A 16,917-nucleotide genomic window follows, 5' to 3' on the forward strand; every position below is an offset into this window, starting at 1 on the left:
AAGAGCCTAGACTTCTATAATACCCTCCTTTATTTTGGGGGGTATCCCTTTCATCATATTTTAGTATCAGTTTCTCCTCCAACAATAACCTCCATTTGGGCATCTTGGTGATGCAGTTTGAAAAGATTCTGCTATCACTTCTTTCCCTAGTAAAACCTCAGGAGAGAACATTTTTCTCAATTTCTTTAACTGACAGAATTCTTTTATTATTCTTATTTAGTTTAAACCAGTAGACCCAAATATTCCCTCAACATCTGAATCCCAGATAGCATTCATCTCAGCCTCTGATTTGTTTCTGGTTTCCTATATCCCCCCCATTTCTTCTTTATTAATCATTATCTTATGTTTCCAATGTGAGATCAGACTACTCAAGAATGTATATTTACAGTAGGAGCATCCTAAACTATCTCATGACTGTCTCAAGACTGGGGATAAAGTTGATAGTTTTCTAGACTACTGACTATCCATGGAATGGTGTGGCTTGCCATTAATCTTCCATGCTGTCATTGGCTCCTATTGTTGGAGTTAAGCAACAAGTCCTTGTGATAGAGAATTTCTTCAGAGGACTTCTATCCCCAGATATTGCTATCTGCAGATAGTTACAGGACTGTTTGTCCTGAATTACATGGATTGTAAAGGGACCTTGGTGAATTTCGATGGACTTTTGTTCTTTTGGGAGGTGTGGAATTGAAAATTGATACTCCACTTTATTTTGTTTTGTTTTATTAAGGCTTAATCAGTTTACTTTATATTGATGATCAAGTTGCTGTGTATTAGTTTCTCTCCCTTAGTATGTGAATTTGAACTCTCTCTGAAGTTAAGTTTACAGCTGCTGGTTGGTTTTTTTAAAAGTTTACTTATTTAAGGCAGTAGGGTTAAATGACTTGCCCAAGGTCACACAGCAAGGCAATTATTAGGTGTCTGAGATCAGATTTGAACTCAGGTCCTCCTGATTCCAGCCACCTAGCTGCCCCAGGCTCCCTTTTTGTAACATTTCCTCTCAACAAAGCAACCATTATTTTGTATTACTATCCTGTTATTGTTTCTTCTTGTGTGCTTTAAACAGAAGAGCAATCAACTCGACCCTGTCCTTCAGTCTTCCCAGTAACCAAGAAAAACAGCCCTGAGTGTTAGTTCCCCTTTCTGGTAACTTTCTACCCACAAGTTTCAAATCAGTCATAAATAGTATGCCCCTTAAGAAAGCATCAACCAGACCACCAGATTCCTGTTGGTTCATTTGTTAGGCCACGTGGTGACTGTTGGGTGTAATTTGTGGTTAGTGACCTTAGCGCCAACCAGTCAGAAATGAGGGACAGCTGTGTTGCTCAAGATTGTAAAAGCTGCTCAGTTTCTCTGCACTGACCCTAAAAGAGCTGCCTTGACTATCAAATGCATCCTTGGCTCTGAGGGCCCTGGGTCCAATTTATTGGCAATTGCTAAAAAATCGAATGTGGTCAGAACTTTATTGCCTCAGTTTCTCTTTATCACAGATTGTTGTAACGACAGTTGGCGGCCCAGATGGGACCCGAGTGAGGGCCTCCAGCCCCCGGGACTGCTTCTCAGAAGAACCCTTCTCAAAAGACTGCCCCGGAGGACGGACTCCCCCTCGGGCCTAACCCAAAATCTTCCTAGCCAAGGTAAGCTCCTAAATGGAAGATCCTTATCAACAGAATGGACAGTTTTTGTTTTACATAGAACAATCTTTGGTGCAAGTAGAACAATCGCTGTTGCAGGTAGAACAGTCTCTCCTGCATGAAGGGGAAGAAGATTTACTTCTCCAGAAAGCAAAGGAATCTCTCTTGCAGATAGAACAGTTTCTTCTTTACCTTGGAAGGACTCTGGGACACCTAGACAGTTATTATACAAATAGAATTAAATTGGCAGCAAATCTGGTGCTGAAATGATTTCTTTGCAGAAAATTGTATGAAATAGCTTTGAATAAAGATTCTAGTTTTGAAATTAAGTGAAGTTAAAAGCAAAATTTGTAATATCAATGACTTTCTTATTTGGTTCCAGTTGGTCATAGTGAAATAACTTTTCAGCTGATAAAATTCTTTGGGTTTGAACTCATCATCCAGATAGTTTTCAATTTCCCCAAGTGGAGATGATTTTTACGTAATGCAAGTGAGATGATTTTGGGGTTAGTCACAGGATTAGAATTTGAATTTACTCCTATCCACTCACTTTTCCTTAGCCTAGTCATACATAAAATAATACCTTATGCAAGTCGTAAAATGTACTAAAATATTGACATTACATTCTGGCCCACGATGATAAACAATTATGAAATAAAAGATTAAGTTAATGATGAAATATTCACTTGAATACACAGTGTTATCCCTTCCGCACCCACTGTACCTAGTCTATATCACTGGTGGTTGGCTGATGGTTTGTAAAGTTGGATTTGCATAATGCAAATTATATAAATTATATAAAGCAAGAACTGTTTATATTTAATTGTTGCAAATAAAGGCAGTTTCCAATTCCCCTTTACACTGTTGGAACCTCAGCATCAATTGGCTACCCATATTGGTCCTATGATTGGTCATAGCCGCCCCAAGACTATCTTGAAACTGGCACTGAGATGACCCTTTATAAAAAGGACTACCAGTTAGAATGGCCATGAACAACTCCTTGTTAAACATTTCTGGGCTTACCATAGAATCATGAATTGAGGACTAGGTTTGTGACTGAGATTCCCAAAGCAACTGAATCTTCTTGGCCATGAGAACTGGGTTGTAAAGAACAAGGGCAAACTACTTGACTGAACCACATATAACCCCTAGACAAGGATTCTATCGGATTAAACCCCTCTTCTTTCTGAAGGGTGATCCCAGGAATCTTATCTCTACACAGTTAGATAAATCATTTAATTATAAATTGGACTGTAAAAATTGAAAACTAATAAAACCTTCCCAAAGGGGAAAAGTGAAGCGGCTTGAGACAAATTTCTGTTCAAAGAATTCTTACATTCCTTATCTTTATTAGGATGGGTGGGAGCTGCCTCATGAAAGTCCATCAATCCTCCTCAGGTGATGGACTCCCTCTTGGTGGCGGAGGTCACTGCTGCAGACAGAATACCCATCTAATATCCTTTTCCAGGTGATGATGGGAGCAGGGAGTAGTGTTCCCAAGAAAACCTCCTTATAGAAACTGCTTAAATGGTTGGGTCAAGGCAGGTTATTGGTACAGCTTGAAATGGCAAAAGGTGCACACTTTTAACTTCGTGGATTCTGTTCCTCTAGAAATTCACCTGCGGCACTACCTAAAACTGGAAACTTTGCTTATTGTATGTTACAAAATATTAGAATTTGCCATTGAAAAATTTCACCCATATCTAAGGGATTATTGATTAATTATTTGTCTTGCTGGGTGGCTATCACTGATGGAATATACTTAACTTCCCCCACACTGATGGAGAATAAGTTAAAGCTGTGAATGGGAGAACCTTACTCAAATGAATTATTGGTTTTACAGTTAGGTAAATTCAAAATGATTTAAAACCATCTCTCAAATTATGTAAAGGTTGAATCGAAAAATACATTAAAAATCAAAAGGGTCCCTGGTAAGGTTCAAAGAAGAAATTTCACTCATTACAGACTTGAAGACTACAGTCAGTGAAATTGCATACTGACTTTTTGATTAAACTTAAGGAGGGAAAGCTGGCCAGTACTTGTTTGGTTTTGTCTTGATAATTAAACTAACCCTTTTCCTAGTCTGCTCAAAAGAAAACAGTATTTCTGGTAAAAATTTTCTGCAGACTTTGAAAAACTTTCAAAGGGAAAGTGTCTCTTTCTCTCTCTCTCTCTGTCCCCTTCTCCCTTTCCTTCTCCGCCTCTGACCAATATGGGGGTGGGTCGACTTAAGGAGTGAGGGAGGGAGGAGAGGAAACAGCCAGAAGGCACAAATAAGAAGGCAGGAATCTTTTTTCTTATCTACAGGAATTTCTGTATTATAAGCTAAGGAGAAACAAAAAGTTGTTTTCCTGTAATTTAATTCTCCAAACTGGTTATAATGTTTCTGTACAATTTGATTTTATCACTTTCTCTGGGGAGTGCCCAGTTTACTGATTAGAGAAAAGAGAACTGCAGCTAGTAAATTTCAAAATGTTCATAGTCTGCAGTTTGACAATGGAGAGAGGAAAGCTGCTTTTAAAATCAGGAAGCAAATGAAAATTAAGTAAAATTTGGTGCTCTTCCATGAATGATGCAACCAAAATTTATTAATTTGAAATGCCGTGAAACTTGTACTTGATAGATACTGAAATAATATTCTGAATTAGAATTACTGAAGGTAGAATTAAACACAGGAGTTAATAGGGTGTTCAAATGACAAAAAAAACTCATTAAAAGGAGTATGTAACTTCTAAATATTAATATAAAATACTAAAGTTTTGAGAAAGCAAAACAAAATCTGTAAATTATTTCAGTATGTGTCTTGTCTCTGTCTTCAGTGCTAAAGCAAATAGATATTTTCTGAAATAAAATTGGGAAACTTAAATTATAAAACAAATTAAAGCAAGTTGGAAGTATAATCTCATTTTCCAAAGTATAAATTGATAAAGCAAATTCCAGTATTCTGATAAAGGATAGGTTAGGTTGAGAAAAAAACAAAAGAAATTGATTTGACTTTTTGAGTGATTTGAAAAGAAATAGAGAAAATATTATATCTTCAGCTTTTGGGACAATTATGTTCTCCATCAGACTCAGATTAATTCTTGAAATCAAATTTGTAAAAGCAAATAAAGAACTTTTCCAGTATGAATCATTGTTGAACATTTTATGGTAAGGCAAATTTAATTGACTCAGAGAAGATAGAATTTGCTTTACTATCAAAGAATTAGTGAAATTGTCATAATAGCTTTTTGAACATCAATCAACATATATCAATCAAAGGTACTGTTTAATTTACATTTATTTGTTTTAATTAATTGAATCTTAGCAATTGTAGTTTCACCATCACTTTTCAATTTGTGTTGCTATATTTAGACCAGTTAACTTTGTACAATTAAAACATAAGCTCTCTGAAAACAGTGGGCTCTTGGAAAAATTGAGAAAAATTATCATTAGGGATTATAAATCTAGATATGATCTGGTTGAAATTTTGTTATTGTGTTTTATCAGAGAACTTAATGCCAAATACATTTGCTAAAGTGAATACTCCAGAAAAATTCCTTTGTCAAGTAAATCCGAGTTAAAAACCAGCATCAGGAATTTAATTCTATGACTTTAGGTGAATTATTTCACCTCAGTATTCTTTTATGAAAATATCCGCCACCTTCACCCCTGCCCCCATGTTTGTTGGAAAGATAAAATGATAGTAAAATGCTTGGTATAGTAAGCACTGTCTATATGTTATCTATTATTATTGGGTTTTAGATTAAATAACATTGAAGGTCATAGCATGCTGTAAATCATTCAGGCCTCTGATTTTTCTTGTATTATGGAATTTGGGAGACTGTTGTTTCAGAAACGTAATTAAAAAGTTGAACAGTGTTTGAAAATTGTGTACTATAGTATCTTTTTCTCTAAAATATAGAATTATTATAATTAGAAATGTGAGTTCCCTCTCCCTGACAAGAATTGTGATCTGAATTTGTAGCTGTCCTTGGGAAAAGTTATGGTATCTTGTAGACTCTGCAAAGGAGTTTAATGTACATTTTTAAAATAGTGACTGGTTACTTTTAATTGACAGAATTGGATGTCATTTGAATAAATTGATTTTATATCTTATAAATTGGACTATTAAAAATAGTAAAAATTATTAAAACAGCTAATATTCAGTGGATTATGTTTTCCTTTCAACTAGATAATTATAATAACTTATTATTTGAATGGTGATTTTTATCAGTCCTTCTTAGGGGGAAGTCCATATCTAACTAACTGGAAGTTGAATACTAGATAGTAAAACTATCACTTATTGTGGTGAATTTTTTTTCCTCTAGAAATTATAACGAATTTAGGAAACTTTATCAATGGATGAGGTATGATTTGTAATTGATGATTATTGGCACATAAAACACAAATACTTATATCCTGCCTGAACATATGTTTCATGAAGTTTTGCTATTTAAGGTGAAGTCTTCTGGGACTCTGATATAATTCTGAGTTTTGGTTTCAGGTATGCTGTTAAGTTCACAAACCCAATAATCCACCATTCAAAGGTCTGCCTTGTTTTATAGTCTGAGGACTGCTACAGGTGGATGTTTGCCTTTGGAAGAAAGTTGAGGGGACAACCTTGCGAAGGTGAAGGTGGGATCCTCTTGACTTGGTTTCCAATTGAGCTTCCTTTCTAAACAGGGAATTTTCCCACCTGAATAATTTTGAGCCTGCCTTTTAGTACCTTATGGATAGTGTGGAACTTGGGTATGATTGGATTGTTGCCTATTGCTCTGGCCTGAAATCAAAATAGAGCTGTGTATTATTCTCTTGTTATAGTTTCTCAGTATCATCATAATCATGTCCCTCTTTTTCCTTTCATAGCAAATTTCCATAATAAGCACTTGGAATGAAACACTTCAACTTATAAAGTGGAACCACATTTTAGAGATTAATGGCAGGTAATCAGGTATTTCTATAGAAACATCTAGATTATGTAAATATGCAATATCTTCCATGATATATGTAGTTATATTCATGTCTATGCTATAGTAATATCATCATAAGAGGGAATGAGAGGGAGATGGGAGATAGATATATATATATATGACAAAGATGATTCAAAATTGCATTGAAAAGTTCAACATATAAAGTTTGTGTTGATAAATTGTGTCACTAATTGCGAAGAGAATGTAATTATTTTCCTATTTAAAGTACTTATCTTAGTTTTTAGAAAAAGGTCTCATTTTCCAATTTAGACCCTCATGGACTCTTTGTAAGATCAAGTGTAGGGTTTAAGTAAAGATAGAAAACAGCCACTGAAATTCTCTGAAGTTTCAGGGAAGGAAGGGTTCTTAATCTGATGTTCTTATAACTCTATTGTTAATAAAAATCAGAACCATATGGCTTGAGCAGGTTTTTCACCATATGAACTATTTATTATAGTGCTAAATTGTATTGCGTTTGTATTAAGTCCGCCTGCATGCTCCTGGAACCTGAGAAGCAGATCTGGAAGTCAGAGCAACATCTGTGGTCTCCACCATCCAAGCTGAAAGTACTCCCAGGGTGGGGACTGCAGTACAACTTGACCATTGGACTTTTTCATCTACATCAAGAATTTCTGGTGATCCAGCGGAACTACTTCATCAACACCCTGGCTTCTCTTCCCCTGACCCCCCACCCCACGCCGTTGCCTCTGTACCAAAGGGGACTGCCCCCTGAATATTTCTGTCAATGCGCCTGCAGTAGATAGAAAGACTTTTGGCTGTAGATCAGCCTAGGTATGTTTTAGTCTGAAAGTATTTGTGTTCCACTACCATCAATTCAAGACCATTGCTATAGCCCTCTCTCTTGAGAACTGGGTAATGAATGTTGCTGTCATGGAGCTGATGTAATCATCTCCGTAAAACCCCCTCCAGGCATGGCTGCCCATTCCTGTCCAGGATCCCCTTGTTCTCACTTGCTGCTACTTCCTTGTGGGATGACCCTTATTCTTGAATTTCTTGGGTGTTTTCCTGACTGGGAGGAGAGGGCAACTAATCCTTGACCTTCTCTAAAATGTATATACTACTCAAGTGTTCTCACAGGCTGACTTTGCTGAGGTAAAGTTAACCCAGGGTTGATTTCCTTTTTGTAATTATTGCTTTCTATGTTTGATGATGTTTTATGTGAATACCCTCTCTCAGCCTGATTTTGTATAACCTATGCAGTCTCCCCATTTCTAAGGGATACCAATCATGTCTAATTATATTGATCTTGTTTCTGGTTTTCATACATGAGAGATATGTCTCCTAAAGATCAAAGTGGGAAATTGCAGAATTGAACAATTGATATGCCACTTTATCTTTTGTATTACTTATTAAGACTTAATCAATTTGCTGTATGTTAATGATCGAGTTGTTCTGTCTTCCTTTCCCATAGTATGTGAACTTGAACTTTGCTTGAACTTAAGTCTGCAAATTGCAAGTTCCCTATTTTTAACACAAATCACCGTTCATCCAACAAAGTAATCATGCATCGCTGGCTAAGTCATCATGTTATTTTTTTCCTCATGTACACTTTCATAATCCAAGAATAATCAACTTGCCCATACCCTACAACCTCCTTAGTAGCCAAGAAAACAACCTTGAGTGTTAGTTCTCCTTTCTAGAGTCCTTTCCACCCACAAAATTTTAATTCAAGCAGGAATAAATCATGTGTTCCCTCAGAAAGTATCAACAAGACCTCAAGATTCTGTTCTCCCCTAGACGGTGCCAACCACGAGACTTTCCCTGAGAATGTTAGTCCAGTTGTTGGGGCACCTGATGAAGTTAGGTGTGATTTGTGGTTAATGACCTTAGCACCAACCAGTCAGAATTGAGACACACCTTTGTTGCCCAAGATTGTATAGGCTCACTCTAAAAGAGCTGCCTTACCTGATGTATTCTATGCTGCTGAGGAGCCCTTGAGCCCATTTATTGGCAATTGCTAATAAATCAAATGTTCTTGAAACTTTGTTGCCTCAGTTTTTCTTTATTAGAGATTGTTATTGCGACAGAGGCAAGAAAGACTTTTTATTAGCCCAGAAAATGATGGGTGTAAGAATCTGAAAGATGACCTCTGGTTAAACCTGCCTCTCCTTTTCCTTGAACAATGGGTCTTGAATATTACAGATATTATTAGATTTCATTGATTTGTGTCAAATTGATTTTTCTCAGCTGCATTTTTTCTTGCATATTCATGAATGAGTTACCTAGGGAGGAGGTAGCAATATATTTGGAACTAAGAATAGTTTTATTTTAGAACTCAGATTGAGGTAAAATGAGCTGCTTTGGGCCATCCAAAGCCCTTATTGATGAACAGTGATTTCAAAAGTATATCATTGGACTTGTTTCCCTGAGATCCTTCCAGGTAGGTTTCTAAAGTCCCCTTTGAGGTATACCAACTTTCATTATATAGTTTTAATTTTTTTCTAAACTCTTGAGTTGAAATAATAGCTTTTGGTCCTGGAGTCAGGAGGACCTGAGTTCAAATTTGGTCTCATATGATTTAATAATTACCTAGCTGTGTGACCTTGGGCAAGTCACTTAACACCATTGCCTTGCAAAAAGAATAAAAATAACAGCTTTGAGGTACTATTATTTCTTAAATTTTGTTACTATGACAGCATCTAGAGTTCTCTGTTGGTGCCTATGGTTTTTGGAAAGATAACAACAGTTTAAGCATAACTAGTCAAATTGTACAGCTGTACTTGGCGAGGTATGAGCATTTTTCATGCTCTTTGATCATGCTACATAGTATAATAGGAAGTTTAGCCCCTAGTTGATACTCAATTAGTTCACTGACCATTTATTTAATAATGGGTTTTTCTACCTCAAGTCCCTCTCTTCCCCAGTCCAACTTCCATATGACTGTGTTATGTCCTTGCTCTAAGAACTGTTGTCTCTCTATTACTCCTAGGATCACATGCACATTAAAATCCCTTGACTACCTTGTTCAACCTTTTTCTTGGACATTTACATATTCTTCCCTTGTGTGTTCTGTCCTAGCCTTATTTCAGTTTCTAAAAGCACTCCAACTCCCATTTCTCTACCTCTTCCTATAATGCCCTGTGTCTGGAATGCTCTCCATAGAATTCCTCTCCTCTGGAATGAAGTTCAAATACCACCTCCACCATGTGGTCATTTCCAGTCATCTAGCTGCTAGTGCCTCCCTGCATTGATTTTGTAGGTAGAGTCCATCTCCACCTCCAAGGATAGCACTTAAAACTCCTTTGTTAGTGAAAGCAAATGACTCCTTTTTGTCTTTATATTCCTACCATCTGGGTACATATAAAGGCCTGTTGATCAGTCCATTGTGTCTCTGTGCTGTTAGTTTACACTTAGCATAGTAGATATCAATTACATAAAAGGTGAAGAAAGATAATTTCCCCGGGGGGGGGGGGGGGGGAAGAATAGGATACAGGTTCAGAATAGTTCTCTTACCAGAAGTGGTGCTTAGATTAATCCTTGAAGGAAACTAGTAGAGGTGAGAGGTACTCCAGACCCTGAACTGCTGAGAAAGATCCTGTCTATACAAGTGAGTAGTTTCTGGCTTCCCCCCAGGTCTATATGTTTGAGGATACCTGGGTGAAGAGTAATGTATTGATGTTTCAGGAATCAGTGACCTTCAAGGATGTGGCTGTGGAATTCACTCCAGAGGAGTGGAAGCAACTGGACTCTGCTCAAAGGAACTTGTTCAGGAATGTGATGTTGGAGAACTATAGGAACCTGGTCTCTCTGGGTAAAGACGGTTTTCCTTTTTGACTCCAAATATGCTTATCAGGCCTCCTTCACATTCTCGTTTAGTGGAATTTTTGTGGTTTCTCCAGTGCTTAGCTCACTTGAAGGCTTAGCTGCCTTGATGAGCAGGAATATTCTAGACATGTCTTATTGGAGCTCATAGAATCCCCAAATTAGCATTAGAAAGGATGACCCAAGAGATCTACTCCTGAACCCTTATTTTATAGATGAGGAAACTGGAGCCCACAGAGACTCTATTCAAAGCACTTTCCCATTTCTTTCCTATGAGCAGGGCTTGCTGTTAACAAACCAGGTATTATCTTCCTTTTGGAAAGAGGTGGAACACCATGGATTCAAGAGGGAGCAGTCCCAAGAGGCACCTTTCAAGGTGGGTGATTGAAAACCAGTCAGGTGGAAGGAATAATAACAATCTTCTGGGTTTTCAGGAGTATATGTTCATAATCAGGTGCTCTCCTAAGATTTTCTTAAGCCCAAAGAGAAAGCTTACTTTTCTTCAGGTATAATATACCTTGGATCACAGCATGTTAACTCTGGACAGTGTCTTTGATATGATACCCATCATCTTTTATAGATTAGGAAACAGGTCCTGGAAATTGAAATTCAAAATGTGATCTCAGAATTTGAAGGGAATATTTAAAGGGAAATTCAGTCTACATCATAACTGTCAGCTGTTTAATCTTTGCATAAAAATCTCTTCAGTGAAGTAGAAGCCATCACTCCCTGAGGCAGCTAAGCTCTCATAGTTATTAGTCATGCTTTTCCTGACCTCAAGTGTAAATTTGTTTCTTTTCACCTCCCACCTACATAGTTTTGCCTTTGGGGCTAAGCAGGATAGGTCTAATCCCTCTGTGACAGTTTTTTTTAATGAATTATTTATTAATCACATTAGCATATACATACCTTTGACAAGCTAATGAATATATGCCATATGATATATTTTATCTACTTATTCTAGATACAAAAATCTTTTTTCCAATTACATAGATATTTTTCAACATTGATTTTTGTAACATCTTGAGCTCCACATTTTCTGCCTCCCTCCTTTCCCTCCCCTCTCCCCTTGATAATGAGTAATCTGATATAGGCTATATAATACAATCGAGTTTAACACATTTCCATAATAGTGTTCCTGCCCTTCTAACACTAGAATACCTTTGGCATGATTGTGAAATTCCTTCCTTGAGCCAGTCTTCATTCAGTAGGAATTGATGGTTTTTTCCCCCTATCTTTGATATCTTTCTCTGGAAATTTATTATTGTCCTTGCTTATAGCCCAGAACCCAGCACAATTCTTATTTGGCCTTTTGATTATGAGAAGCCCTGTGCTTTTTCCAGTGCTACATAGTTTCTGCCATTTTTGCCCATTCTTCTATCCAAACTCAGATAAGTTGTTTCTTCTCTACTCAACTCAAGTCTGTATGAAGACTCTGGGCACACACAGTAGCTTATATTCTTCTATGAGATACATCGTTGATGCAGATAGCCAAATATGAGAGTGTTCTGTTAACTGGTCCATAGATAAAGTAGAGAAATGTGGGAAGGTTGTACACCTATACCTAGATGACCCTTGGACTGAACCTTGAAGTCATGGATTCCTAGAGTTGGAGGTGATAAGGAAGATAAAACAAAAGAATCTTTTTCCCTTTCTCTTGTTAGTGCAAGTTCCGGTTAGAACATTTATGTCATAATTTGTTCAGCAATTTGGTAATGGATAGGTACCACTTTGTTTCCAGTAATTGGTTCCAAGAAAAAAGACTACTGAAACATTTTTATACATTTTTGATCTTTTGGATGAACTTCTGTTTAGTCATCTTATAAATGCAAAGTTTAATTTTTAAAATCAGGACTAAGATTGTAGTTATCCCTAGGAAGCTTCATCATTTATAGACCCTATAGGATACTAGATAAAACTAGCCTTTGTAGATAGGAAACCTTGGGCTTAAGTCCCTTTCTTCTGTTTATTGCTTAGGTCACTATGGGCAAGTCATTTAGACACTCAGGGCCTCAAGTAGCTCTCTTAGAGTGTAAAAGCAGGTACCTAACTATGTTGCTGAAGGAGTTTCCTTGACAAGAAATGAAATCATGAATATATTCCTCTAAATTTCACTTCGTTCAAATGATGAGTAATTCTAACACTCCAAATTGTTGTTCAGTCCAGATGAGTATCCAGGACACCTGTTGTCTGTCTTCCATTTGTCACTATTCAAACCATTGATAAAGTAGTGAATAGTGCATTACTGTGCAGATCTCCTAGCACTTCACTGAAGAATTTCCAAGTCTCTATGGACCTATATTTAAGATCAAATATTCAACAAATTCCAAATAATCAGTTATGTTTCCATCTAATTCACATCTCATCTTTTCTGTAAGAATAGCACGAGAAACTTTGCCAAAACATCAGCAAATCACACACACACACACACACACACACAGCATTCACTTGATTTACCAATTTAATGGTGCTTGAATAAAAATCCAACCTTGATGAAACATCGACTGACCCTTAGTGATCACTTACTCCTTTTCTGGATCCACTATTCATCCCTTTCTAATACTTTCGAACTCTCCAGGAAAGAAATCAAATTAATTATCTAATAAGTTTTAGACCCTTCTCATTTCTTTTGGAAATCAGTTGTTATTTGATGTTCTCCAGTGTTCTGATAATAACAGTCCCTGATGTTTATGAAGCATTTCAAAGTACTTTATAATATATGACATATATTTTCCCTTCTGGCTTTAAACTTCACAATCTTGTGATCTATGTGCTAAAAGCATTATTGTCCTTACTTTAGAGTTAAAGAAATGGAGGGTAAGAACTCAAGTGCCTTGCCCAGGATCACACTGAAATGTCAAAAATTTATGCTTTGCCCATGGGCCTCCATTTTCTTGACATCAGTGGTAACCCACAATCATATCTACTGTCTTTTTCAGTAACTGAGAGTTTAGTTCTTTTGAGGTTGATGAATTTGACTCATGAAGTTTCTATCCTACTGTCTCCTTTTCTTTATCATCAATTCATTTTAAGATTTTTATTCTGGTCTTTTCAAACTAAGAGCCTTGAAAAAGAAAACAATTCTACTTTTTCCTTTTCACTTGTCTTTTTTTGTTTTGCAAAGCAGTGGGATTAAGTGACTTGCCCAAGGTCACCCAGCTGGGTAATTATTAAATGTCTGAGACCCGACTTGAACTCAGGTCCTCCTGACTCCAGAATCAGTGTTCTATTCATTGCAACACCTAGCTATCCCTGATTTTCCGTCTTGAGCAACTTTTCCTTTCTCTTTTTGATCTTCAGTGTTTTCCTCAATATAACTTTTAAGAACACTTTTTATTGTTCATGGCTTTCCTTGCCTTTCTATTAGCCTTAGTTCCTTAGGTCAACATTCTTGTCACTTTCTGAATGGAATTGTACCAGGTTTCCTTTCCTGCTATTCCAGTTGTTCTTCAGAATCTAATTTGGTTACCTTTTGCATTATGATTAGTCTTTTTAGATAACTCTCTTTGTCTTCTATATTGAGATTATTATTCTTTATGTCCTCAGAATCTTAATTCTTTTGAAAATATCCATGCCTACTGGACCTACTTCCTTATCAAAGAGAAATCTCTAGTCTCTTAGCTACTTTTTTTGTTTGACTCCTTTATATTTTACTCCTCCCAAAGGAGAAGATATGTCAAAGCATTGCCAGCTTTTTTCTTCTTTTCCTATCATAATTTCTTTTTTCTTTTTAAAAATGTCTTTTCCTTTCTTTCAAATAATTTTTTTTCTCCATACCTTACTCCCTTCATCACTGGAAAAAAATTACAAAACCATGGAGCAACTAGGTGGCACAGTGAATAGAACGTAAATCAGCTAAAGACACTTAATTACCTAGCTGTGTGACCTTGGACAAGTCACTTAACTCCACTGTGTTACAAAAAAACTAAAAATTTTTTTAAAAAAAATCACAAAACCCTTGTAAAAAATATGTCCAGTCAAGTAAAATAGTTTCCTACACTGACTGTTTTAAAATACATGTCTTGTTCTACATCTGGAGTTTCTCACCGCTCTGTCAGGAGATGGGTAGCACTCTTCTTTTTCAGTTTTCTGGAATCATAATTGGTCATTGCATTGGTCAGAGTTCTTGGATCTTTCAAGTTTATTTTTTAATGTGTTGTTATAATATAAATTGTTCTGGTTCTGTTTACTTAACTGTGCATCAGTTCATACAAATTTTCCCAAGTATCTCTGAAGCCATCAATTTTGTCATTTCTTATGGCTCAGTGATGCTCCATTACCATGCCCTAGTTGGTGAACCCTCCTATATTTTCAGTTCTTAGCCAACTATAAAAGGAGTTGCTATAAATATTTTTGCACATTACAGGTCCTTTCCCTTTCCTTTGTTCACTTTGGGGTAAAAACCTAGAAGTTGTATGGTTGTGTCAAAGCATATGTACGATTTGAAAACTTTTTGAGTATGGTGCCAAATTGTCTTTTTAGAATGACTGAACCAGATCACAGCTCTAACAACATTGCATCTATGTGCCTTTTCCTCCCAACATTTTTCATTTTCTTTTTGACTTTGCCAACTTTGCCAAGCCAAAGACTGAATTTGAGACACAGAGTTGTTTTAATTTTCATTTCTCAGATTCATGTTTTGAACCATTTTTTTCGTATGGTTATTCCTAGCTTAAATTTCTTCCTTTTCTGTTCATATTTGGCTCTAATTCTTATTATATTGGAATCGCTTTCTTATGAGACCTTTATCAGAGAAACTTGCTGCAAAAATTCCCCCCCATTAACTATTTCCCTCTTAATCTTAGCTCAATTCAAATTACTTTTATTTTTATAAACTTAATTTTTAACTTTTCAGTGAAAGAAACTCCTCCTTTCCCTATTGAAGAAGAAAGAAAAACAAAATCCTTATACAGATATGAATAGTCAAGCATTAAAAATTCCCACATTAACTTTTTCCAAATAATGTGTCAGTCTGTATTCCGAATTCATCTGTCCCAAGGTGGGTAATATGTTTCATCATGAAGGTTTTAGAATTCTAGTTGGTTGTTGTGTGGATCATTTTTTGCCCCTTTTTGTTTTTCCGGACCCCTGTGTTTGTATTTCATAGTTTTTATTTATTTATGATCTTTTCAAAAGTATCACCTGGAAGTTCTCTATTTTTATTAAAGGCTAATTTTTTTTCCCTGTAGGATTTCTATTCAGATGTTCTGGGTAGGTTAATTTTGGTTGTAAGTCTATATCCTTTGCCTTCTGGAATATTGTATTTCATTTTGTGAAAGAGATTGCTATATGTTGTGTGATCAGTATTTTTCTTTGCCAGCTGGTTTCTTTTAAGTTCCAACTCTTATTCCATCTTTACAAGACTCCTTTCCCAATTTCTCTTAATTCTAGTGACTTTCTTAATTATTTCCTCTTTATCCCATATTTAGCTTGTTTGTACCTATTTATTTGCTTGTTGTCTTTCCTATTAGATTGGTAGCTCCTTGAAGACAGGGATTGTCTCTTGCCTCTTTTTTTAATGTCTTCGTCACTTAGCATAGTGCCTGTGGATTGTTTCTTTCAAGAAATGACCAGTGAATTCTTTAAATGTATTTCTACTTTACTCTCTAGTTCTAAAATATCTGGACAGTCTTCTTGAAATAGGATGTCTAGGCTCTTTTTTGTTTACAACTTCCAGCTAGTCTAGTAATTCTTAAGTTATCTCTCCTCAGTCTGTTTTCTGGGTTAGTTATTTTTGCTACAACCAGCCTTACTCCTTCCTCTTCTTTTCAGTATTCTAACTTTGTTTTAATATTTCTTGTAGTCTCATGACATCATTGACTTTTGTTTGGTTCATTTCTGATTTTTCAGGGAGTCTTTTGCTTGGGTTTTATACCAAGATATTAGGTCCTTTTCCACTTCTTTTCTCCCATAGCTCTCATTTCTTTTCAGTTTTTCCTCTAGCTTGGTCAGTTAATCAAGAAGTATTCATTCAATGTTTACTATATGTTAGGTTCTAGGGATACAAGAATAAAGAATGAAAATCCCTGATGACAGTGAGTCTATATTTTAAAGCATACATATATATATGTGTGTGTGTGTGTGTACACATTCGTTTCTACTACATATATATACAAATATGCATGCACGTACATCTATCTCTAAGTGTATCTTTGTCTATTTGTAGAGATAGATAAGTAGGTAGGTAGGGCTCTACATAAGAACTCAGGAAGACAGAGGTAAATAGGGAGTGCATTCCAGGCATGAAAGAATGACCATTGCAAAGACATAGCATTAAGAGATGAAGTTACATGTACAAAAAATTGAAGAAAAACTAGTATCAGTGACTAATGGTGTGAGGGGGAGAAATGTCCAGTGAAACTGGAAAGGGAAGTTGGGGTGAGGTTGTGTAACACCTTAAATGCCCTATTTTATCCTGGAGGCATGTATAAGTCACAGGAGTTTGCTGATATGGGGAGTCCCAGGACCAAGTTTGCACATTTGATCTTTGCCATAACCTAGGAGGTAATTGCTATTATTATTCCCATTTTAAAGTTGAGGAAACTGGG

General features: G+C 36.2%; 1 protein-coding gene across 2 annotated transcripts in view; it reads left to right on the forward strand.

Moving 5' to 3' along the window:
• The window catches only part of LOC141509771 (uncharacterized), a 58,361-nt gene that overhangs the window by 2,368 nt on the left and 39,076 nt on the right, over positions 1–16,917 (forward strand). The window contains exons 3-4 of one of the 2 annotated variants that reach the window (XM_074219559.1): positions 10,232–10,358; positions 10,650–10,745. In XM_074219559.1, coding sequence (XP_074075660.1) covers positions 10,232–10,358; positions 10,650–10,745 — 223 coding nt within the window. Of the gene's footprint in view, positions 1–6,482; positions 10,003–10,231; positions 10,359–10,649; positions 10,746–16,917 lie in introns of those variants that run through there. The other variant, XR_012474701.1, reaches the window with a different exon arrangement.

Source organism: Macrotis lagotis, chromosome 1 (genome assembly GCF_037893015.1).
Source record: "Macrotis lagotis isolate mMagLag1 chromosome 1, bilby.v1.9.chrom.fasta, whole genome shotgun sequence".
NCBI lineage: Eukaryota > Metazoa > Chordata > Mammalia > Peramelemorphia > Peramelidae > Macrotis > Macrotis lagotis.